This window comes from Carcharodon carcharias, chromosome 14, assembly GCF_017639515.1.
Source record: "Carcharodon carcharias isolate sCarCar2 chromosome 14, sCarCar2.pri, whole genome shotgun sequence".
Taxonomy (NCBI): domain Eukaryota; kingdom Metazoa; phylum Chordata; class Chondrichthyes; order Lamniformes; family Lamnidae; genus Carcharodon; species Carcharodon carcharias.
The window spans coordinates 50,672,803-50,699,351 of record NC_054480.1 but is presented as its reverse complement, the minus strand read 5'-3'; the positions used below and the strand labels follow the sequence as shown (position 1 = coordinate 50,699,351).

At 38.5% G+C, this 26,549-nt stretch overlaps 1 protein-coding gene across 13 annotated transcripts in view; it reads left to right on the top strand.

The window, feature by feature from the left end:
• The window catches only part of ripor3 (RIPOR family member 3), a 318,751-nt gene extending 292,542 nt beyond the window's left edge, over window positions 1-26,209 (top strand). For 10 of the 13 annotated variants that reach the window (XM_041203690.1, XM_041203694.1, XM_041203686.1 and 7 more), the window contains 5 exons: window positions 5,047-5,205; window positions 10,308-10,510; window positions 11,881-11,964; window positions 13,990-14,080; window positions 15,742-16,018. In XM_041203690.1, the coding sequence (XP_041059624.1) occupies window positions 5,047-5,205; window positions 10,308-10,510; window positions 11,881-11,964; window positions 13,990-14,080; window positions 15,742-15,836 (632 nt within the window). In that variant the 3' untranslated portion in view covers window positions 15,837-16,018. Of the gene's footprint in view, window positions 1-5,046; window positions 5,206-10,307; window positions 10,511-11,880; window positions 11,965-13,811; window positions 13,956-13,989; window positions 14,081-15,741; window positions 16,019-26,040 lie in introns of those variants that run through there. The other 3 variants (XM_041203685.1, XM_041203684.1, XM_041203691.1) reach the window with 3 other exon arrangements.
• The last annotated feature ends 340 nt before the right edge of the window (window positions 26,210-26,549 follow it).

Below are 26,549 nucleotides of genomic sequence, written 5' to 3'. Positions count from 1 at the left end.
TGGTGATATTATCTAAACGAATGTGCTAATTAAGAATGGATGGCAGGGCACTCAAGGTATAGCTCTCGTGGGGGTGGGGAGAGCATAAAAGATTTTTTAAAAATTTTTTAAAAATTAAAAAAAAAAAATTTTTTTTAAATAATGGAGATAGGTGGGAAAAGGAGAATCTTTATAATTTATTGGAAAAAAAAGGAAGGGGGAAACAGAAAGGGGATGGGGATGGGGGAGGGAGCTCACGACCTAAAGTTGTTGAATTCAATATTCAGTCCGGAAGGCTGTAAAGTGCCTTGTCGGAAGATGAGGTGTTGTTCCTCCAGTTTGCGTTGGGCTTCACTGGAACAATGCAGCAAGCCAAGGACAGACATGTGGGCAAGAGAGCAGGGTGGAGTGTTAAAATGGCAAGCGACAGGGAGGTTTGGGTCATTCTTGCGGACAGACCGCAGGTGTTCTGCAAAGCGGTCGCCCAGTTTACGTTTGGTCTCTCCAATGTAGAGGAGACCACATTGGGAGCAACGAATGCAGTAGACTAAGTTGGGGGAAATGCAAGTGAAATGCTGCTTCACTTGAAAGGTGTTTGGGTCCTTGGACGGTGAGGAGAGAGGAAGTGAAGGGGCAGGTGTTGCATCTTTTGCGTGGGCATGGGGTGGTGCCATAGGAGGGGGTTGAGGAGTAGGGGGGTGATGGAGGAGTGGACCAGGGTGTCCCGGAGGGAGCGATCCCTACAGAATGCCGATGGGGGGGGTGAAGGGAAGATGTGTTTGGTGGTGGCATCATGCTGGAGTTGGCGGAAATGGCGGAGGATGATCCTTTGAATGTGGAGGCTGGTGGGGTGATAAGTGAGGACAAGGGGGACCCTATCATGTTTCTGGGAGGGAGGAGAAGGCGTGAGGGCGGATGCGCAGGAGATGGGCCGGACACAGTTGAGGGCCCTGTCAACGACCATGGGTGGAAAACCTCGGTTAAGGAAGAAGGAGGACATGTCAGAGGAACTGTTTTTGAAGGTAGCATCATCGGAACAGTTGCGACGGAGGCGAAGGAACTGAGAGAATGGGATGGAGTCCTTACAGGAAGCGGGGTGTGAGGAGCTGTAGTCGAGATAGCTGTGGGAGTCGGTGGATTTTGTAATGGATATTGGTGGACAGTGTATCACCAGAGATTGAGACAGAGGGGTCAAGGAAGGGAAGGGAACTGTCAGAGATGGACCACGTGAAAATGATGGAGGGGTGGAGATTGGAAGCAAAATTAATAAATTTCCGCCAACTCCAGCATGATGCCACCACCAAACACATCTTCCCTTCACCCCCCCTATCGGCATTCCGTAGGGATCTCTCCCTCCGGGACACCCTGGTCCACTCCTCCATCACCCCCTACTCCTCAACCCCCTCCTATGGCACCACCCCATGCCCACGCAAAAGATGCAACACCTGGCCCTTCACTTCCTCTCTCCTCACCGTCCAAGGACCCAAACACTCCTTTCAAGTGAAGCAGCATTTCACTTGCATTTCCCCCAACTTAGTCTACTGCATTCGTTGCTCCCAATGTAGTCTCCTCTACATTGGAGAGACCAAACGTAAACTGGGCGACCGCTTTGCAGAACACCTGCGGTCTGTCCACAAGAATGACCCAAACCTCCCTGTCGCTTGCCATTTTAACACTCCACCCTGCTCTCTTGCCCACATGTCTGTCCTTGGCTTGCTGCATTGTTCCAGTGAAGCCCAACGCAAAGTGGAGGAACAACACCTCATCTTCCGACTAGGCACTTTACAGCCTTCCGGACTGAATATTGAATTCAACAACTTTAGGTCGTGAGCTCCCTCCCCCATCCCCACCCCCTTCCTTTTTTTTTCCCAATAAATTATAAAGATTTTCCTTTTCCCACCTATTTCCATTATTTAAAAAAAAAAAAAAAAATTTTTAATTTTTTTTAATTTTTAAAAAAATTTTTTAAAAAATCTTTTATGCTCTCCCCACCCCCACTAGAGCTATACCTTGAGTGCCCTACCATCCATTCTTAATTAGCACATTCGTTTAGATAATATCACCAACTTTAACTTTAACACCTATGTGTTCTTTTGTGCTATTGTTGTTGACATCTTTTGATGATCTGCTTGTATCACTGCTTGTTTGTCCCTACAACCACACCCCCCCTCCACTTTTCTCTCTCTCTCTCTCTCTCTCTCTCTCTCCGCCCCCCACACACACACCTTAAACCAGCTTATATTTCAACTCTTTCTTGGACTCGAACTCAAGTTCTGTCGAAGGGTCATGAGGTCTCGAAACATCAACTCTTTGCTTCTCCGCCGATGCTGCCAGACCTGCTGAGTTTTTCCAGGTAATTCTGTTTTTATTTTTGTTTTGGATTTCCGGCATCCGCAGTTTTTTTTGTTTTTAATTCAAGAAATGTAGCCTGGTTTGGGTGGTGGGGGTTGGGGGGGGGGGTGCTTGGGGAATTAAATAAGCTTCAAGATTGACTTTATCCAATTATTCAACCTCTTTCAACTAATACGTTCAATAACTTCCACTGTTCAGGGCTCCAACTGAACCAGTGACTTGTACAAAAATATTCATAATTCTCACAAAAGAATAAAGGCAAAACGAAGTTAAGATACTTTCTTGTGTCTACATGTGAATTGATCGGAGAAATAAACATGTAATTTGCTTATTCACGTGACTGGAATTTTAGTTAGGAACATATGAATAGGAATAGGCTATTCAGCTGCTCAAACCTGTTCCACCATTCAAGTTGATCATGACTGACCCATATCCTAACCCAATATCGCTCCATATTCCTTCCTACTCTTCACTGGAAGAAATTAACCAACCTAAAACTTAAAATTACTGTTTGAGCTAATATCTAATATCCTTTTTAAAGAAATGTTTCTTAGCTCCACTCCTGAATAGCCTGGCTCTGATTTAAAGGTTATATCCTCTTGTCCTACACTATTTCACCACAGGAAAGGTTTCTTCCCCAACTACCCCATTAATCCTTACAAAACCCCAAACCCTCAACAAATAACCTTTTAACTTTCTATATTCCAGGGAACACAAGGCTTGTTTATGTAAATTTTCCTCAAAAATTAACCCTTTGAGCCAAGAACTCTACACAGTTCTCCAGGTGTGGCCTAAACAGAGGTTTTATAGAGCTGTAGCAAAACTTCCTCCCTTTTATATTCTAACCTGCTAGGTATCAAGATTAATATTTCATTAACCTTTGATTTTTTTTGCACCTGACCACTACATTTGTGTCCTGTGTACATGACCATTTGTCATTTGGATCATCCCCATTCCTAACTTTTCATTATTTAAATAATGCTTTGATCTAACCTTCTTTGGTTAAAATTGGTGACCTTACTCTTAACTGCATTGAAATCCTTGTATCACATTTTTACCCCTCACTTTAACTATCAATGTCTTGACCATTTTATGTTCCTGTTTACACTATGACATAAACCATTGGGTCATTAGCAAACTTGGATATATTGTTCTCGATTGCAAATAAAGCAGAAAATGCTGGAAACACACAGGTCAGGCAGTAACTATGGAGAGAGAAAAACAAAGTTAACCTTTCATCAGGTCATTGACCTGAAGCATCTGTTTCTTTTTCCCTAGCTGTTGCCTGACCTGCTGAGTATTGCCAGTTTGTGTTTTTAGATTTTCGGTATCCTTGTTTTTTGCTTTTGGTAATTAATGCACTAAGTCACTAATAAATAGCATGAAAAATGAGGTCCCAATATTAAACATTAATTGTTGCTGTAAAGAGAGATATGCTGTCGAAGCTTTCCATCTTGCATTCATCAGGACAGATGCAAGAATGCCAAATTTCAAAGGGAGTAGCAATTTATACTGCATGAGAAAAGGGCGCTGATTGGTTGGAAAGTCGACTGTGGCTGAGGCATTGCCATGGGGAATGCACCAGGGAAATATTGACCCCACACTTTTGCTTAAATATTAATTGTCTATTTTTGTTATTAAATCCCACTTTTGTGGTGGTTCTACTACTCAGAATCCTAGTAACAAAATAAAAATTGCAGAAAGTTTTTGCATTACCTTTATATAAAACCTATTGAGCCAAAGGTCAAGGTAATCATTGCTACTCAGCTACATTAAAAAAAGACTGCACAAATTGGACTTCCAAATACAAACATAAAATGTATGAACAGGCCAGTACATATGAAGGGATCAGAATTAACCTGCCCTTTCTCATTTAATGATGATTAACTTGCTTTGCATTTCTACAGTCTTATGAAGTTATTCTCTTCATTAAATGTTTATGGCGAGGGAGAAGGGCAGAGAACAGATTACAAATATGGTAGCTAAATGTGTTCTAAAATGATGTGCCATTCTTTGACTCAACAAACAACTTCTGTGTTGAAACCATGAGAGTATGTGTCCTTCTGATGGCAGTGGGAGTAAACTACAGAAGTTACAACAGACAAGAACAGCTATTATGTTACACACAGCAGAGAATATACCATTTATTGAAACTGAGTGGTTGTCAAATTTAATCATGCTAACTTGATAGATACAGGTCCAAGTCAAACATTATTAATGTTATTGTTAACATTATTTGGCTGTTTTAGAGAAACCCAACAAACAAAAAAGTTAGAAACATTATTATTCAAGTCAGCAATGTGCAGTGGATTAGTCTGGAATGGACAATTAAATTGTCAGCTGAAACGGAAATGAATTACCAAGGTCTGCGATCATTTTACAGAAATGTAACCTTTTCTACTCATACACAAATCATACTTCGCCTGTCCTTGGTCATAGATTAGTCTTTCCTTGTCTTGTGGCAAAGTCATTAACTCTGTAAAAGGAGAAACTTACACTGATTGCCTAGTATCAGACAGGGCTCCATAGGAACCATTATAGTAAGAGTCAAGCCATTGCCTATAGTTGGATGACTCTTGCCTCTATTAAAATGTTACAAGGATGAATTCCTTTTTGAAGGCTGATCCCAAATGAATTTCTAATTGATCTTACATGGTCAAAGAGCTCTTCTCAATTGCAGTATTAAAATTTTCACTATTTTCATGTTTTTGTAAGTATTCAGAACACTTTTGTACCAGATTGTCAGCTGTTGTGAATTACTGCTGTGTCCTAATGTCTCAGAGGAAGTGGTGACAGTCTTCCAGTTTTTCAACTATGTCAAAAAGTACAATATTACTCAGCTGGGAACACATCTGACCAGACTTGCAAAGGAAGGTAGGAGGAAAAAGCTATTTGCTTGTACTGAAACTTGTGTGTGGCTCTTGATTTAACAGAAAATTTATGAACAAATGCATTTATATTTGAACTACTAGATTTTTAGCTGCAGTTGTGCCAAGTTATAAATGCATGAAACAAATTTCAGTGGATTGAGACTGAAGTTTAAACGTACCATAGCTATAACATCTCAAAGCACTGTAGAATTGTGTCCAATTTTAACGTTAATCAATGTTACCAAGAGTTTGACACTTTCATAAGACCCTACCCCTAAACACTCTTATCTGCCTCCTGACTCCTAAATATTAGTGAGTTCAACAAATCATAACATTTTTAGTCATAACTTAAACTGTGATGCCCATGCATTACCCACATTACCCATGGCAAATACCATGTACAGTGAAATCTAATCCATGACAGAAAAAGTTGCAAAAGCCATAAACGAAAAACTTTACACTACTAATTAGCAAAATGAAAACAATAACGATTTGCTCCTTAGTTTCACATATCGGTTTGAATGTACAACAATTTACAGCATTGTACAAATATTATTATATGATAGGATTCAATGTAAATAGATCTACTAGCTGTAAGCAGGTATATGACACAAACCACTACTTGGAATGCTTACATCTGTTACTGCACAGGTTAAAACCACACAATTATGTCATGAGTTGTCATTAAAAATATGTGGATGAAAATATGTGCATCCTTGGAGTCTTCAGCATTTTAAGATTCAGCAATTAAAAAGGAACTTCAGGTTTTAAGTTTGGTATTTGGACTATTTACATATACAGTCACCACACATTAACAATGGCATCTCTACTATATCTGAAAAGCAGGACTTCCTCATTAATATCTGGGAATTAAACTGAATGAGATTAGGAAAAGTGAAATAGTGAAATAATCTCAATATTTTCCAGAGTGAAATGCTGTTGAGAAGCTTCCACCTTTCACAGGAACAAGCTATGGATAGAATCCAAAACAAAAATTGCTGGAAAAGCTCAGCAGGCCTGACAGCATCTGTGGAGAGAAAGACAGAGCTTGAGTCCTTATGACTCTTCTTCAGAAGGACTTGAAAACTGTCTTTCTCTCCACAGACGTGTCAGACCTGCTGAGTTTTTCCAGCAATTTTTGTTTTTGTTTTAGATTTCCAGCATCTGCAGTATTTTATTTTTATATTATGGATAGAAGCCAGACAGATTTAGAATTAAGCATCAGATTAGAGATATTTTATCTCTGACAGCACGACAGAATAATTTCCATGAAGACCCATGCGTGCATCAATTAATAAATTCTACCGCTTCTTCCAGACAAAAGTTGTAAATTCAATTACATAAATGAAATAGATTGGGCTACAGTTCCTACTTTGGGTGAAACGATTCAGGTGCAAATTGCGCCAGTTTTGATAAGTGTTTTTCTTCTTCAGGTTTCAGCTGAAATTCATTTGCATGACACCAAACTAAATCTGCCAAATGCCAACAGAATCAAAGTAGCATTTTAGAACAAAATTTTTCTTTTAAATTTTGCTTGAAAAGCTGTTGCTTGACATATTTAAGAGTGGTGCAGTTTGATTAAGGCAGCGGAAAATGGGGTTTATCATAAAAGTAAACATTTTAATCAGTATCTTGTCCACTACTTTTGAAGAACTCCAATTTGAAATAATTGAAAATTTTTTTTTTTAAATTCCATACAGATCTATTTGCTATTTATATTGGGGTCCTGTAGTCAGTTTCTTAATAAATTAGAATATGTTTACAACCCTTTATAAGACTCCTATTATTGTCCTTGCACCTAAAAAATATTATCCAGCAAATTTATTAAGGCCCACAAGTGAGAACAATTAGTGGAAGCTTGTATTGGTGATTTATTAGGCCTGGGAGCATGGCCAATTTTGTGGTAGGGCCATCATCTAGCACAATGTTTTCTTTTTAAAACAGTGCAAAAGATTGTTGGAACTCAATTTGGGCTGAATATACATTGCACTTAAAATTCCATTTTTTTTTTACAGTATTTAATAATAATAAGGGCACAAAAGGAGGCTATTCGAACCATCAAGTTCACGCTGGCTCCCAGCAGAGCAATCCAGTCAGTCCCATTCTCTCACTCTACCTCCATAGCTCTGCAAGTTTATTTCCCTTGAATGCCCATCCAATTTCCTTTTGAAATCACTGCTGTTTTCCACTTCAACTACCCTCACTGGCAACTGTTCCAGATCATCAGCATTTGCTGCATAAAAAAAGTGCTTCCTCACATTCTCCCTGCATCTCTTGTCCAAAATCTTAAATCTGTGTCCCCTAGTCCTTGTACCATCAGCTAAATGGAATACTTTTGCTTTATCTAAACCTGTCATAAACTTATACACCTTTATCAAATCTCTCCTGTGTTCCAAGGAGAACAGCCCCAACTTCTCCAACCTAACACGGTGGCTATAATCCCTCATCCCTGAAACCATTCTGGTCAATCTTCTCTGCACCTTCTACGGACCTTCACATCCATCCTAAAATGTGATCAGAACTGGATGAAAATTGTAGTTGTGGCCTAACCAGAACTTTATAAAGGCTCAGCATAACTTCATTGCTTTTGTACTCAATACCCCTGCTATTTAATTTGTCCATGCTTTTCACAAGCAGTCACATATTCTTTGGTCAGCCATTTGAGTATTTCTTCCTTTGGCTTGGTGTCTATTTTATGTCTAATTATGCCTCAATGATGCACCTTGGAATGTTTGTTCTATGTTGTTGTTGCAAATACAATTACATACATGGACATTTCCCTTTTGGGTGCAATCGGTGATCCCGGGGCAAATTGCACCAGTTTTGAGCAGTGCTGTTGATGCATTGCAAGTTATTGTTAATTATGTGGGAGGAGCAGAAGCAATGGCTAACATGATTTTCAATAAAACAGCTGGGAAAGGCTGGGTGCCGACTATGATGAATTGGTAGAAACCATTATTTTGTTCTTGATTTTTAAAAATTGCTCCATAACAGAATATAGGATGAGTCACTAATTAAAAAGGATGATGTTTCCCAATGATTAGATTAGGGTGCTGAATTCAAGCTCATCTGAACAAAACCAGAGTATTTGAACAATGAGCAAACATCCATACCCACCCCTGCCACCACCTTACCAACTGATTTTGTTATGTTACATTCAGTTTAGCTGATTGAGTTTGAAATTAATTCAGATGCCTGTACATAAATAACAGTAACTGCATGACCACAAAACCTGTATAACTATGAATAAACACTTAGTGGATGGTGGAGGAGTGTTTACGTGAGGGGAGATTTGGAAAATTAAAGAGAAACAAGAAGGCATTAATGCAGGGTAACATTATGGGTAACGATAACCAGAGAATGACAGGAAGGCACTGAGCACACAAACATAGGAATGCACAAACAAGTATACCAGAGTAGGAAAAAAATGGCAAACAGGCAGAATTAAATGTTATTTATCTGAATGTTCATAGTATTCACAAGATTGATGTCCTGCTAGCACAAATGGAAATAAATGAGTATGATATGTTAACCATTACATGGATATGGTTATAAGGTTACCAAGGCTGGGACCTGAATATTCAAGAATATCTGACAGAAAGGATGAGATCAGTACAGTAGTGAGTAAAGATCTTGGTTTGGAAGATCAAGATGTAGAATTAGTTTGGGTTGAGATAAGAAACAGCAAAAGGAAGGTAAGAATAGTTTCTAGGTCCCTTAATGGGAGCTACATTGCATATAAAGAAATAATGGAGAGCTGTAAGAAAGATACTGCAATAATTATGGGCAATTTTAATCTTCATATAGTTTGGATGAATCAAATTGGCAAAGATTGTCTGGAGGAGGAATTCATAGTGTATATTTGGGGCAGTTTCTTAGAACAATACATTCTAGAACCAACCAGGGAGCAGGTTATACTGGACTTGGCAATGTGTAATGAGACAGGATTAATGGCCTCACAGTAAAAGATCCTCTAGGCAAGAGTGATCAGAACATGATAGAATTTCACATTCAGTTTGATGGGTAGGAAATGTGGGTCTAAAACTAGTGTCTTAAAGTAAGGGGTCTTCCATTTAAGACAGGGAAGAGGAGGATTTTTTTCTCTAAGGTTGTTAGGCTTTGGAATTCTCTTCCCCAGACAGCAGTGGAGATGCATGCAATAGCGGTGTTGCTGGCAAGGCTAACATTTGTTGCCCATCCCTAAATACCTTTGAACTGAATGGCTTACTGGGCCATTTCAGAGGGCATGTAAGAGTCAACCACTTTGATGTGGGTCTGGAGTAAAATGTAGGTGGGACCAGGTATGGGTGGTGAATTTCCTTCCCTAAAGCTTTTTTTCTTTTCCCCAGTCCAAGATCCAGTTTATTTCACATTGAAGAGCTCAGATCTTTGTACAAATGCCCAAGCCATCAATGTCCACAGGACATTGTACAAATTATACAAGTTACACAATTGTACAAATAGTGCCAGCTCAAGCTTGCTCCCTGCAATCAATTCAGTCACTCTCCCCTGGGGCGAGTTTGTCAAACAGGTGCTCTTCTATGCCATTCTCAGGAGCTCCCAGTCTCTTCAGTTTGGTGATATGATCACCAAGCTTCTTGATCCTCTTGAATCAGCTGGGTTTTTATGACAATTGGTCATAGTTTCATGGAAGCCATTACTGAGATGAGCTTTCAACTCCAAATTTAATTAATAGAATTTAAAATCCACCAGCTGCCATGATGGGATTTGAACCCATGTGTCCAAAGCATTATTCTGTGTTGCTGGATTACTGGCCCTGTAACATTACCCCTATGCCATCATCTCCCCATTGAAAATATTTAAGGCTGAGTTAGACAGATTTTTGATTGATTTGGGACTCGAGGGTTTTGGGGGCAGGCAGGCAGGAAAGGCTAAAATCCGATCAGCTATGATCTTGTTGAACGGTGGAGCAGGCTCAGGGAGCTGAATGGTCTACTCCTGCTCCTTTTTCTAATTTTAGAACGTACTTAGAAAATGAGAATTTCTAAAAAAAGAGAATCCTAAAAACGAAAGAATAATCTGAATTATTTAAAACCTCGCAGATTGCATTTCATTTTTCTTCTTTTACTCTTTTTATATTTTTAGTATTTCTCCCTGAAGCTCTACAAGCAGCACAGAAGATGAAGACACTGAAAAAGTTAAAAGAAAAGCTAATCTCTGAGCTACAGCCTCTGCACCAAACCTTGCAGTCAATCAGTATTCTTCAATTAGATGAGAACCCCAAGGTCACACAAGTTGTAACTTCATTCCTTCGTAGTGCTTTAGGAAATAACATTTTTAGAGTAAAGGTAAGCATTGATTGTTCTTATTCTGTTAATAAGTTGTATTTTTAAAAAGGACAAAAATGTTAATTTTATTGTTTTATTTAGCCTGATTTGTGAATAATGTAAATCAGCCAACTGGAACTAAAAGCTATAACATTTAGTTTATGTAAGGTACAGTTTGAACATGAAAAAGTATGAAAAAGAGTTGAACTCACAACATTCCCATTTACCTATTTTAGCTTCCTCGTAAAATAGAAGTTTAAAATGAGCGGATAAAGGCATAAAAAGCCTCTTATTTATAGTAAAAATAGGTTTCCACAGATATTTATTAAATAACCATAATATTTCCTATATTACAACAATGCCTATACTTCAAAAGCTACTTCACTGGCTGTAAGGCACTTTGAGACATCCGGTGATCATGAAAAGCGCTATATAAATGCAAGTTTTTTTAAAGTAAGCCACACTGAAGGAAATTATTACAAAATGAGATAATCAAAGAAAAACAGGAAAATAAGACCCCACATTGCTTATTAAACTATAATTATTAATTTGTATCAAAACATAAACAAAGCTTTCAATGCACTGAAAAATAATGAGCCAGATTTTGGTTAAATAATAATGACACCCGAACAGTGCACATTGTTATTAAAGCAGAAATCAGCCCGTATCTCACGGTGAGGAAGATAAACCTCAAATTACAGATTGCCACAAGTTTCTGGCTGATTTGTGCCGCTCCTCCATTAGTTTGGTGAAAACAGCATCACCTGTTTAACCTCCCCATGATTTTTATGAAGGTGTTGCATTTGCACATTAACTTTCTGTCATGTTTAAAGGCCAATTAAGTCTTGTAATTAACAACTCAAATATTGCTTTGATGATGTGATAATTGCTAATGATTGCCAATCAACAAGATATTGGGTCTCATTCCAACAGATTGTGAATTGGTTCAGGGGAACTTAAATTTGACAAGCATCTTTCTCTCAATCTACTCTCTTTCCCCATTTCTCTTTCTGTACGTGATTTGACATTGAACTTATCTACTCTAATTTACCCTTCTTAGTCATTCTTCCTTTTATTTCACAATTCTCTAATCTCATTGATGAAAGAGCTATACTACTTGTGCCATTGTTCACCAAGGACCCCAGATGCCCTTGCTATGCTCTTATCAGATGACACACCAGCAACATTGTGGGCAAAATTTAAAAATCTATACTTGCACGAACAAGTTTGCCCCAAACTAGCAAAATCTAACAAGTGTATCACAAAATGATATCAATAGTGCCTAATTGTCAGTTCAGTGGTTTTTTTGTGCTGTGGATTCAATATGTTTAATGTTTTTGTCATTTTAATAATTTATAACTGGCTAACTAGTCCAATTTCACATTTCTCAGGCTTTGGCCTACTACACAGAAACCTTGCAAGAAAAAGATCCACAACTCCAGAGAGCTGCCTGCATGGCACTTAAACAACTAAAGGTATGTTAAGAGTCTTGTACACTTAGTGCTTCTACTGACAGCACCAAAATAGATTTGCAACTATTTCAAAATAAATATAAGTCCTTAAACTCATCATTGTATGAATATAATTAATTTTGTAATTTTATAAATCCATAGATAACTTCCAGAGCTGGCCAGATGATGATTAATACAAATCATATAAAGTTAACATTTAAAGCTGACGAGATGGACCAATAAGCAGAACAAAGTATTGTTTTGTTTTAAACAATAATATGCTATTACATCTTTTTTCATTGAACGTTTCAGAAAGGTCAATATTTTGTAAATTTAAATAAGCCTTTCATTAGCTGGAATCATTTATTTTCACCTTCTTGAGGGGAAAGACAATGCAAAAATACTAAAGAGCTCATTGGACTGTTAAATTTCACTGGACTAGTGGGTCATCTTTGAAATGTTAATCTTTAATTTAACTAATCAGGGAGATTATCTTGAAATACTTTAGACGTAGGCTTTCTAAACTAGGAGGTAGGCTTTCTAAACTAGGAGGTGACAGCGGTCAATGACTGAGAGGGTAGCTCTTGCACTGATCCCAGATATCTACCCTGATCCCAGCCATGTTTCCAACTGAGATAACTCGCACCAGGGAAACTCGTTCCCTTGCCCGTGCTGGGAACACATGCCTGACTTGGGCCAATTACTTCCTTTGGCAGGCCTTGGGGAGGCTGCTATAGTGCAATGGTGAAGCAGCTGCTGAGCTACCAGAATGTTTTTTGGTAGACAACTTCTACTTTTTCACTGGGCATACTCAGAGCACCTGCACAAGCTCCTCTTTTTGTTACCCCAAAAGCCTTTTCAACTTTTGCCCGCTGGTGTGTCAGCTGATAAGAGCATAGCAAAGGCATCTGAGGACCACGGGTGGAGGCTATATTTTTCTTGTAATCACACAATGTCATTGCATGCAGCTGGATATGGGTGAGAACATTTCAAGAGGTCAACCTCTGCAGCATAAAAAGGGGTGGTGGAAGGGGAATATAGAGACAGGATACAGCAGATTGCACTCATCCATATATCTGCTAGAAAGCAAGAAGGATATGGCTGGAAAGCTGAAGTCGATGCCTAAAATTTAATACCCACAATGTGAAAGTATCTTTTAATGTAAAGACATTCTGTTACTAGCAATCCTTGGTTCAATGCTGAAGTTCAGCTTTCAAGTCTACTTCAAATAATTAAATGTCGTCCATATTCAATATTTTTCTGAAGTTCACAAATCTATGTATTCCAAAAGTCTTGCTTAATCAAACTTTTTTTATTATTTCATGGGTTGTGGGCATCACTGACAAAGCCAGCATTTGTTGCACATCCCTAATTGCCCTTGAACTGAGTGGCTTGCTAGGCCATTTCAGAGGGAAGTTAAGAGTCAACCATATTGCTGTAGGTCTGGAGTCATCTGTTGCCCAGACCAAGTAAGAAAGGACACTAGTGAACCAGATAGGCTTTTACAATAATCAATGATAGTTGTCTTAGCCTAAAGCTAGAAGCTTTACTAAATTACTAAAGCTAGCTTTATATTTCAGATTTATTAACGGAATTCAAATTCCACCAGCTGTCATGGTGGCATTTGAACCCATGTCCCCCAAGTATGAGTCTCAGTTTCTGGATTACCAGTCCAGTGACATTACCAGTACGCCACTGTCTCCACTGTTTAAGACATGATTGCTTGAGCTAAAAGTTCTAGTGTATTGATTTAATCGCTTTATAAGTATTCATATCTCTAGCTTCTTGCTAATTTGTAGATCTTCTGTTAGCAAATCTGCTTAGTAGTTTTGGACTGAGCAAGTCTGACTAGCATACATTCTGCCTTTCAGTGAACAAAAAAGCATGGTGGGTAGCCCATGAAAATTACTGAACTATCAAGTTGCCTTGTGTTGCAAACACAGATGAAGAGTTGGGAAACATTCAATTTGTAACAGAACTATTAAACTTGCTCTTGGACATAGGTAATAAATTATATCAAATGGGATCTCAATTTGTTCTTCCTTCAAGGCTGTGGAAAGCATTGAACAGATTGCCAGCTTGTGCCGCTCTCAAAGAGTGAATGTGCGTGATACAGCAAGAGAAGTCCTCCACTCTTTTGGTAATGTTTTTTCTTGGAATATAAACTCTATTCTCTTTTCTCATCAATTTGCTATTTTTCTTCTGGACCACATTTCAAAAAGTACCAGTTACTGTCTAATACCTCATCCAAATGGCTATTATTGATTTGTTAACCTTGCCACTGAGTGTTGGTAATCTATTCCATCAAGAGGGCATCACCAATGAACCTAACTCCTTCACTCAACATTAAAACTAAAGTAATTTTAACAGAGCTGTCTGGCTGGATGCTTTAAAGCAAGAAGCAGTTCCAATTTCTTTCTGCTTAACTCAGGAGCACAAACTCCTGCTGCTGCCCTAGCCAAGAACAGTTTACATATTTGCAGATCAAACCTCAGACTTTCCTGGTTTGGATGGTTCAGCTGCTTTTCTGGATTGGTTCACTAAGCTGTTGAATGAGCCACAAATCTAAACATTTTCAATATTTCTGAATGGCATTGTTTATATACTTGGTTGGCCCAGCAGTAAAATGGTTATCATATGTTTCCATGTGGGAAATCTCCTGTAAGTATTGCCATTCGCATTGGGTTTTTGTCTTAAAATTTAAAAGGACATAAATGGAAGAATGTGACTCAACATCCTCTAGTACAGCATTTCACATGTAAGTCATTTTGTGTGCAATGCTTATTGTAAATCCAATAGGATAACCAAAATGAGAAATAAAGCTTATTTATAAACATTTCACACAATGAATTACTTGGCTGACATTTGGTCCCTCAAGAGACGTAATTCCCTCCAGCCAAACACTGAGAATATAAAACACATCACCTTTGGCTCCCAGCACAAACTCCGTGGCTTTGTCGCTGGCTCCATCCTCATTCCTGTCCAGTCTCAGGCTAAACCAGGCTGCTCATAACTAGTGTCCTATCGAGCTCCAAATTGAGCTGTAAATAACACCCCTCCCGCCCACAACCACCCCATTCAAAAAATTGCCCATTTCCTCCTTAGTAACATCACCTGCCTCCACCCCAAAGTAAGCTCATCTATCATAGAAACACTCACCATACCTGTCAGCTGTAGATTCAACTATTCCAATGCTCTTCCTCCATAAATTGTGTTATTGATCTGACTGATCCATCTCATCTCACTAACACTGGCTCCTGTTCAGTATCTCAAATTTAGAATTCTCGTCCTTGAATTTAATACCATCATAGTCTTGCTTCTTCCCATCTCAGTTTCTCCAGGGCTATAACCCCTCCCCCATGACTCTGTTCCTGTGGCCTCTTCTGCAAACCCCATCACAATGTCATTAGTAGCTATGCCTCCAGTATACAGGCTCCATGATCTGGAAATCCTTACCTAACTCCTCGGTCATTCCACCTGCTGCCCTCCTTCAAAACCCTCCTTGATCATGCTTTTGGTCAATCATCTTAATAATTCCTCCTTTGGTTCAACAAACATTTTATCCTTAGCTTTCAGGGATAGCTTCCTGTGTTTGAGTGGCAACTCAATGTCATGACATCCTTGCACATTATTATTAACTACTCATTTTTGGAGAAAAATCAGCAAAATTTCTCCTGAACAATTATTTTAACCAACTTATTAGTAAAACTAATGAAACATCTGCCTGACAAATGTATTTTAATGTTCAAAATGTGGAGCCTTGTTACAGTTGCTTAGATTATCTTTCATCTGATTGTGCAGGTGAGAAAGGTCATTTGGCTTTTGAGAAGGTGGACATGTTATGGTACGAAGGCAGCATGAACCGAAACTCAACTACTGAAATTACCATTCTCTGAATTTTTTCAAAACCAACCATAATAGGCAGTGTAGATAATGTGCTTGTGTTCAATAATTTTGCTTATACCATGTCTATATTGTATAAAGATTTGCAGTCAAAATGCATCATTTATTTTTTCTGTCTCATACAAGTGGTTATTTGATTTGGTGTGCAATAAAGTGGCGAGATTTAGATAACTGATCCATACCATGTAGCTGCACTCTTTTTTAACTGTTAAACTTGCAAATATTCTGTAGACAGCAAAGAAGTTTTAGGTTCTTAAAAGATTCAATTCTTATAATGGTTAATCTCAAATATTCTGAATTTTAGAATGTTAAAATGTCAGTACAGTTTGAGTGTGGAAAGGCAAATTATATTACCAAACTTTCTTGCTGTTTAAGGTGCATCATTTATTCAGTTAGAGACTTTGTGAAATTTACTGAACAAAAAGCTTATGGAATCCTGATAAAAAGAAACCCATCTCTGACTTATAGTGAAGACAACAAGCCATTCTTAAACTTAAGCCATTGTTACTTTAAAGTTGGCACTCAGAACAAACTTTTGCTTCTTGTATTCCACCTACAGTGTTCAAATCTGGAGTTGTCATCTAAACAACTAGTTATCCTTCTTGGAGGTACCAATGGGGAAAAAGATGCCATTTTTGTCTTGAGTGGGCTTGGTGACAAAATAAAAACAGAATTACCTGGAAAAACTCAGCAGGTCTGGCAGCATCGGCGGAGAAGAAAAGAGTTGACGTTTCGAGTCCTCATGACCCTTCATCAGCCGTTGCTGCCAGACCTGCTGAGTTTTTCCAGGTAATTCTGTTTTTGTTTTGGATTTCCAGGATCCGCAATTTTTTGTTTTTATCTCGGTGACAAAATACTTGGGCTAGGATGTTGGAATGGAGTCAATCCTGTTACAGACCCTATTCTCATGGGGTAAAACTGTTACTGGGGATTTTTTCCAACAGGTTCTGATGACACTGTAAGCCAAAGTTTCAACATGTAGGATAATCCTAACTGAACAAGGAGGACAATGTTTATTGAGGCTTTGAGAGAGTTAACTACACAATATTAAGTTAAAATCCAGCAGTACACTTGCATTTGTTTGGAGAGAAAATGAGGTTCCTAAACCTCAACACTTACCTAATTGAACCCAAGCTCTTCGAGATTAAGTGGGTATGTCTCCATACTTCCCAACAGCCACAAGTTTGGTTTGGAGATTCACACACAATAGTAGATTTGCACAGATGCAGACATTCTGATCAAGTTGCTTGAAATCTCAATGATAGATTATTTTGTCATAGAATGATACGGTTGAATCTTTCAAATGAACTGTCATAGGTATTTATCCTTAATTTAGAATAATGAACTACCAGTGTGGTGATCCAATAAATATTACAATAAAATTATCCATCACCTAGTATAACAACTTTACACATGCACCATTCATGAGGTGTTCCTAATTCCTAGCTGCTTAAATAATCTATTTCAGAAATTTCTTCAATCGTTTGCTGGAAGTAGTATCAAAGGGCAGAATTTTCCCATCCCTGTGTTGAACACAAGAACACATGAAATAGGAGCAAGGGTACATCATATAGCCCGTCAAGCCTGCTCCGCCATTCAATACGATCATGGTTGATCTAAGGCTTCACCTCCACTTGTGTTTGGTCCCCATATTCTGTAATTCCGAGATTCTAAAAATCTTTCTATCCCAGCCTTAAACGTATTCAATGATGGAGCAACCTCAGCCTCTGGGGTAGAGAACTCCAAAGATTCACATCGGTGGCAGGCTTGGAAGTGGGGATGGCTAGGGAAATAGCATGGAACCAGGTCAGGACAGTTTCCCAATGCATTTTTGCCACTGGGGAAATTTTCAGGAGCAGGCAGGGTGATAAATCAGCTGCCTGCTAACCAGGCACAAAGTAAATTAATATATTTAAGGCCCCAGTTAAGGTCAAATTAGAGGGTCCACCAGCATTTTGTCAGCTGCATGTGAAGGCTGCCAGCTCCATGGAAGTGGCCTCCCTGTGGAGGTCCAGGGGGCCATTGAAGCCAGAGGGTCCATGCCCCAAAGTGGGGGCTGTGGATAAGAAAGGCAGTCCCTGTGGCCTTAACAAGCCATCCAAAGCAGCCTTCCTCCCATCAGAGGGGCCTGCCTGCTTGGCCGCTTTGAAAACTTTATGTTTACCCCTTCCAGGATGTTTCCATGTTAGGACGCCCTCTTGATATCCTACCTGCCTCAGCAGTGTGTACCTCTTCTAGTGGAACTGGAAAGGCATAGAAGTAGCCAATTAGGAGGTCACCTTTGGAGATGTGCTGGCGCACTGTTAGGACCCCATTTGGTTCTGAGCTCAGTGTCCTGAAGCCCACAGGAAAAATTTCAGCCTACAGCTTCAGTAAGAGAAGGGAGAATTGACACCTCCTAAAAAGGAAAATTCTAATAATCCAAGTCATGGAGAGAAAGAGAACTTTGTGAAAGATACATTTCAATCCATTACTAAAATAGACCATATCACTGGTGGGTAATTTTGCATTTATTCATTTTCCAGGTACAATATGATTGTTCCAAATTGGGAAGGTGGATTGTAATAAATTTAACAGTAATATCACCAAATATCATACAACCTCCTCGGCTAGCTTACTCTCTTTGCAACAGGAGATACAACAATGGCCTGCAGACAAATTTTTTTTGTATTGCTTTTTCCACTTCCTGTATTGCTTTTAAACATCTGTGCATCTGCATCCCCTCAGCCATTCATGGTCTTTCACTCCATTAAGAATTTATCATTTGGGGTAAATTCCATTCTATTTTTCCCTACATGTGGTTGTTATATTCCAAGCATGGATACTTACATAGGTGCATTTACCACATCTATGCCACTTTCCTGTGTCCTTTTGCGAGCTTTTCTTTAGCTGGTCAATTACGAAATATGTCGGCTAACTTTGGTATTTTCTCTTTTCACATGTCTACATCATTTATGCATAGATAATGTAAGCACACTACATGGAGCCCGTTTTAATTCATTCTTCTTCCCTACTTTCTATTCTTAAGCTATTGTTCTCTCCATGCCATAAGTTTATCTTGAAGATAATGGGCTTTAATTTTCAAAAGAAGCCTTAAGTAAACTTTATTGACCCATTTTGAAAGACCAGATATTATATTCACTGTATGCTCATCAATTTAGAAAAATGAGTAAATCAGTCATGCATGACCTGGGCTTTACCCTGCAGTATTAATTGGCCTCTCATAGCCAATACTTAAATATTTACCAATGGAAGTCCAGTGCAACGCTACCAGCTTATCAACAGAGAAAGACCCCCTGGTTCATCTTGTCTGTTCCACAGTTGTGATACCCAAAAATCATGTTATCACTTAGGGAAGATGAAAAACCAGATAAAAAGCCAGGCAAATTTGGGGGAAATCTGGAGACCCTGTGTCCCCATTTGATCAAAATTGGTCAACAAGATCACTCTAGCTCCAAATTTCTTGCAATATTTACCTGATTTTCCTCCCCAAGAGGTCCATTATTCTTTGGGAAAAGAACCATCTCCTGACATCTAACCTAGATTTGGCCTTACACAACTTCAAATTGTGGTCCCTGGTCTTCCCTAACCTGTTAATTGGAACAGTCAACTCGACCACTACTATTTTCTTCTTCATTTATAAACCTCAATCAGATCACTTAAGTTAATGCTGCTTTTAAGTGTACAGTCCCAACTCTTTAGCCTAACTTGATAACCATGATGCTTTAAACTGGGAATGAGACTAGATCTCCTCTACAACCTTTTCTCAATATCACCCACCATGTGAGGACACCAAAAATGTGACATATTCCAAGTGAGGTTAAATCAAGTTCTTGTAGAAGGACAAAACAGCATGCCTTTGTTATAATCAATTGTTCTATAAATGCATTCCAGCACTCTTATTCACTTTAGCTACCACTTTACAGCATTATTCACGAATCTTCAGAGAATGCCCAGCTCTTTCTTCCACTTTTTCCTGAGGGGTGTATGTATGTGAAGCATTTGTCTTGCCCACATGCATAACACTGCACTATTCCAAATTAAACATCGTTCGTCAGTCTTTCAACCTCCAAGTATATCAAGAAATACTTCAAACAGTATTGTTTACAGTGCTACCAAAAATCTTGGCATCATCTACAAATTTGTAGATCATGCCCCGACATCTACATCCAGGAAATTAGTTTAAAAAGAGGTGAAGGACACCACTAGCAAATCTAAATCCATCAATAACCACTTTCTGCCTATATCCTTCCAACCAGTTCTCAATTTAGCACATTAGCTTGCATTCACATATTGGCTTTAATGTAGCAAAAAGACCCCAAGGCTTATAATAGCGACTTCAATGAAAACGTTTTTGACATTGAGCCACAGAAAGCACTCAGGACAGATGACCAAAAGCTTGGTCACAGAGGGAGATTTTAAGAAGCATCTTAGAAGTAGAGGTAGAGAGGTTTATTGAAGAAAAGCCAGAACTTAGGGCCAAGACAGCTGAAAGCACAGGCGCCAAAGGTGTAGCAATTAACACCAAGGATGCTCAGGTCAGAAGTAGAACAGCACAGAGTTCTCAAAGGCTTCAGAGGCTGAAGTAGGTAGAGATACAGAGGAGTAAGACCATGAAAGGAAAATAAGGAAGACCATTTTAAAATGGAAGTGTTGTTGGACCAGAAGGTAGCAAACACAGGAGATGGGTGATGAGACCTTGTGCAAGTTAAGAAATGGGCAGAATTTTGGAAGAGCACAAATTCAAATAGACTGGAAGATGGGGAGGCTGATCAGGAGAGCATTGGAATAGTCAAATCTAGAGGTAAAAAAGGCATGGATGAAGGTTTTAACAAATGAGCTAAGGCAGGGCTGAAGTTGAGCAATGCTTTTGCTTACCTGGGTGGCAGATAGTGTGACAAATCAGAGTAGGAGAATTGCAAAAAAGGTGATGCGATGGAGCTGAGTTTTGTCAGGGTACATGTGTTTTTTGATAGCTATGGGTTGAAGGTAGGTGAGAAAAGAGGGACCAAGAATAGATCCTTGGAGGATGCTAGAGGTAATGGTGCAGGTTTTGAAAGAGAAAACATTGCAGGTGTTTCTCTAGCTCCAATTCAATAGATAAGAATGGAACCAAGGAAATGTACTTCCATCCAGCTGAATTATGGAGGACAGGTGTTGAAAGAGGATAGTGTGCCCAATTGTGACAAAGGCAGCAGGTAAGTCAAGGAGAACGTGGACAGCTCATTTATCATGGTCAGTTAGAAAGCATGCCATTTGTGGCTTTAGTAAGGGATGTTTTAGCACTGTGGCAGGGACAGAAGCCCGATCGGAAGCATTCAAGCATAGAATTTTGGGAAAGATAGGTAGCATTGGGAGGTTACACCATGTTCAAGGGCTTTGGAGGAAATGGATATTGCAGATGGTGCAGTAGCTCGCAATGACAGAGTTCAAGGGCTGGTTTTTTGAGGGGAGAGGGGATGATGATGACACATTTAAAGCAGGTAACAGTATCAGCTAACATTGGGGTCAAGAGGGAAGTTGGGTGGTCAATAGGTTGGTCGGAATAGGATTGAGGGAACTAAAGGTGCGTATTACGGACAGTTTGTAGAGCAAAGGCAGGAGATAGTTTTTTTTCCTAGATTTTAACCTGAGTTTAGGGCTATGGCAGCAGGGAATGTGGTAAGTAGAGGTAGCTGAAGATGGTCTTGAACTATTTGAAAAAAAGTCCAAGCTCCTCGCACTTGTTGCTGGAGAGGAGGTTGGAGACGACATGGGAAGGTGGTTTAAGATGACAGCTTGTGATGGAGAGAATCTCCTGCATTTCTGGATAATGATCAAATAGCAGGTTTAGCAATGGAGAGTGGGACCAGGATAGTACTTTAACATGGCCAAAACAAAAATTGAGGGCCCCCAATATATCCAAGACATTATATATTGCATCCCTAATGATCCCCTCAAGCACCTTGACTATTATCGATGTCAAACTAATGTGTCAATAGTTACCCAGTTTTGTCATCTTTTCAGGATAATACTTTTGGTCCATATTGTGGCAGATAGACTTATGGACCTATTCAAAACAGGAATTCCTGATGTGGTAACGGCAATCTCAAGGCCAGTTATTTGGGCTAAAATTACTTTGAAGTCATCAGACAATATATTGTGCCAACTTGAAGGCTTTTAAGATGCATAGCTAGCAGCCTATGGTGTCTAACTTTTGGATCAGAGACTTATTTTCTTAGTCAGAAAAGAGTAGATACTACCTTAATGTGGATCAGTTCCATAACCAAGTTTGACACTGGCCTATACAGAATTTGACTACTTAGTCCATTATCTTTCTTATAGATTTGCAGCACAGATTTCAAAGACTTGCAGTATGTAATCACTGTTTATAGAAATGTCCATCAGGATGGGAAAAATTTGAAATTTAGTTCATTTAATCTCACCAAAACACAGTTCTATACTTAGAAGATTTTGAGACACATCAAAGCTTCATTGCAGTTAAGACAAGAATGTAAAGGCTTCAAATTTTGGAAACAATTGATTTTGTATGAAAATGTTTTGTAAATAGTTGTTGTAGACAGGATGAAGGGAGTTAGGAATGGATTTAAAAGATTGAGGAGAATCATATAATGACTTCAAAGATTTTAAGCATTTGTTATACAGAGATTAGATTTCTCTGACCATTTTGAGTGCTCCATACTCACACCCACCCCTTACCTCTCTTGCATGCCATCATTTAACTTTTTACAACTATTAGTTCAAAGATGGTTTGAGACCCAGTCACCACTTCCATGAGGATGAATTTAATTCATTCTAAGGCAATCCATTAGATTTTTGACCTGACAATAAGGCTAAAATCTTGAGGCATTTATGAAAGGATGGCTGTATTAATTCTGAAGTTCAGGTGAACTGCATATGAAAAACTGAAAAAAAGAATCAAGCAGACAAAAACAGCAGCTGGATTAAGTAAAAGTTTCCTAAATATGAAGTTTTTTTCAAAAATCATGTTCTTCACACATTTCAGCAAAGATATTGCTCAAGCTTAGTACAGCATAGAGGAAGGCTATTCGGTCCATTATGCTGGCTCTCTGTAGAGCAATGTGGCAAATCCCATCTCCCCGTTCTATCCCTGTAGCCTTGCAAGTTTATTTCTCTCAAGTGCCTATCCAATTTTCTTTTGAAATCATGGATAGTCACCAATTCCACCACCCTCATAAGCAGCAAGTGCCATTGCCACTTGCTATGTAAAAAAGCTTTTTGTCATATCACCCCTGTATCCCTTGCCCAAAATCTTATAATCAACTTTAGATGATTTAACTGTGTTCTTTGAAGAATAAATTGACTTATTGTAAATACCTTTCATTCCAGTAAACAAGTTTTTAGACACAATTAAGATGGCAACATCTGGACCTGAATATCAATCTGATGATTAGGTGGGTAGGTTTGTGGAAGAATGTAAAATTGAAAGATGATGTTGACAAAGATGGTCATTCGTACATTCTTATCGACAGGCTCAACTTAAATTTTCAAATTTCACAAGTAATTGAAATCTGGCCAATTCACTTTATGGTTCTCTGACTAATTTGTCTGAAGATTCTGGTAATAAAATATTCAAAATTTGTTTCAGAAAGGAGGTGATTTGCCTACTCAAGGCAACTAACTTTTTCTTAAAGTTATGTCAGAAGGGTCCTGGAATCTTCCTAGTAGCAGCAAGCAAAAAAAAAATCCGAAGTGCAGCAGCTGAGAGAAACGTGCTATATAGTCTTGTAGAGTGGAGAGATGGTGGCGTGGTGGTAATGTCACTGGACTAATAATCCAGATGCCTAGGGTCCCACCTGGTTCACTAATGTCCTTTAGGGAAGGAAATCTGCCATCCTTACGCAGTCTGGCCTACATGCAACTCCAGACCCACGGCAATATGGCTGACTCTTACATATCCTCTGCAATGGCCTAGCAAGCCACTCAGTTCAAGGGCAATTAGGGATGAGCAAGAAATGTGGGCCATGCCAGCGGCACTCATGAAAAAAATCCACAAAAGATGATTTGTACATTAGAAAAACAAATAAATAGAAATAAGTAGTGCAGTCCAGCTTGGCTAGAAAATTAGGTGCTGTGCATGGCTACAGAGATGTTAATGACTGCATGGTAATAGAGGACGTACACATGGAATTGAAAAAGGGAGAATCTTTGACAGTGAAGCAAAAAGCCCTATATTAATAATTCTAAAGGTCAAAATCAGCTCAGAAGAATCTTCTCAATTCTTGATTAATAACTGATAATCAAAGAAAAAAGCTTTATTACACACTGCTTTAAAACGAGGTCCCCTAGGTTTAAAGCTTATAACTGGAGGTGTTGTAGTTTGCAGTTTAAAATGTCACATATACCATGATGAAACATGAGATTTGCTTTCAAATTGGTTTTATTTTGCATTAATGATTTATGTGGTGCACTTGAAGGCCAGCTTGTAAAATTTAAAATGGTTCTGCAAAGTCTGTAAATGCTCAAAAAGCCCTCAGACTCTTTTGTTAAATGGTTGAACAATATAAAACCGTAGAAAATCATACAATATCAATACATGCAGAAGTAGCTAATGCTGCCTAGAAAACAGCAATACAGTTATTCTTAGTCTACAAGATACTGTACAAGAAAATAAAATACAAGCTATTTACTACTTCTGTGGCAAAAAGCTAATAAAATGTGAAACAGTCAAGTAGGAACATGTTAAAAGATCACACCAGCTCAAGTAAAAAAAAAATCAGTGTATCTCAAATGTTTTTTTTTATAAGATTATAGGTACAGAAAAGTGCAACTTTTTAGCTCCCAAGTGCTTACCTGTAATTTATATCAAGAAACCAAACTAAAAAAAAAGGGTGCACAATTTGTATTTCATAATTCTGGGAGTGGGCTGTTTAGCATTGAAAGTTGTTTGGCAGTGCACTTAGGAGAGGACATTCAATAATCAAACTTTCTGTTTTATGATTTTATTTGAAGTCATGCAGCTGGCAAACACTTAGTGCAAGCAATTAATTTATAAATTTTAAATTAAAAGCTACAATTCCACTGAGAAATTTTATAAAAACAAGCTGTGTGTTCAACATATTACAATGAAAACACGTTGGTATTTTAAAAAAATCGTATATATTTGGTCCAAAAGTACATCAATAAAAACAAAAATAATTCCAGTTAAGTCAGACACATCCCTGAAATTTATGGAAACTAGTGTGATCTTACAGAATTTGTTAACCATTTTTTTTAAACAATCACATTGCTGGGAAGACAACAGGAGAAAAAGAAATAGCAGAATTTCTTTCTGCTAGAAGAATTCTCAGCAACACCGAGACACAAATTGTGTAATCTGTAAGGCCATACAAATAAAATACTGAACAGATTTCCCTATTCCTTAGCCATTTAAGATACAGAAAATAAAAATCTGCTTAGAGGAAAAATACCTTGCATAATTTTAAGATGCATTGATGAACTATATCTGATGCTATGTTACAGATAATGCTACTGCAATACTGTCACTTGAGTGGATGCTAGTTCACATCATTCACCAAACTATAGCAGTTGTGTGGAAAAAGGTACTTTGTGACCAAAACGTTTTTCAGTTTAAAGAAAAAGACAAATAAGTTAGCCAGACTTTGAACAATGTAATAGATCACCCATTGCAACTCATGTTTACAATAGGATACTTAATTTATTTTTCGCACTTTCCTACAGGTCCCTTGATTAGATTGTTGATGTGCAAGTTACATTTTGGAGTTACAAATCACTCCAATTGGTACTAAACCAGAAGTTTAATTTGGCCAATGAGTTGATGAGGGAAAAATAGGTTCAATTTGAAATCCATACACTGATAAAAAGAAAGATACTTCTCCAAAGATAATTATGTTTGGGCTGGAAAGGTAAACTAAAATCCATTTTGTAAGATTTAAGCTGGAATGAGATTTTTAAAAAAGGCGGGATTAAATAAAGGCGCACTGGTTTCTATTAATCTAAAAGACACATTTCAGTGTACCTAATGAAATGAATAGAAGGTCAAGATTAATATTCATTATATGGAGGTAGCCATTACACTGATTTAGATGAGAATGGTATTCAGCTAATGTTGTCCAATAGGATTTCAATGCTCGTCAAACTTGCGGCAATCAGGCCACATTATGCAAAATATATGCAATATTAACCAAACAAATGCACTCTCTCTTTTGAAAATAGGTTTGAGGTTTTAGGTTTGAAACAGCCAGCAATCAAGACTGACACTCACTACCAGAGTCAGGAGAACAACTTCAAATGGGTTTTACAATCCAACTGTTCAGCAAAGCAAGCTGTACATAGTCTCAAAGGGTGGTGACAATCTGCTAAATAAAGCACTCTATCTTTGGCAGTGTGCTCCAATTTATTTTTGTTTTAAAATTCAAGAGTAAACTGTCTCTATTTCATAAGAATTGATTTATCAGAAGACCCAGGAAGGAAGAGTTGACAAATCCCTACGTATTGGCTTCTGCGCTGACTTGTCTTGCTTGGGTTCTGTCACCTGCCATTTCTGAACAGTGTCTAGACACTTAATAGAACTCTAGCTCATGGTCAACCTCCCGTAATCTCTCCTTTTACGTCAATAGCTCTCTATTCCTTTCAATAATCTGTCGAAATGAGCTATGATAGAGCATTTTGGACCTTGCTGCCCTGCCCCAGCTTGCTTAAACTGCATAGTTCAACCCCTACTG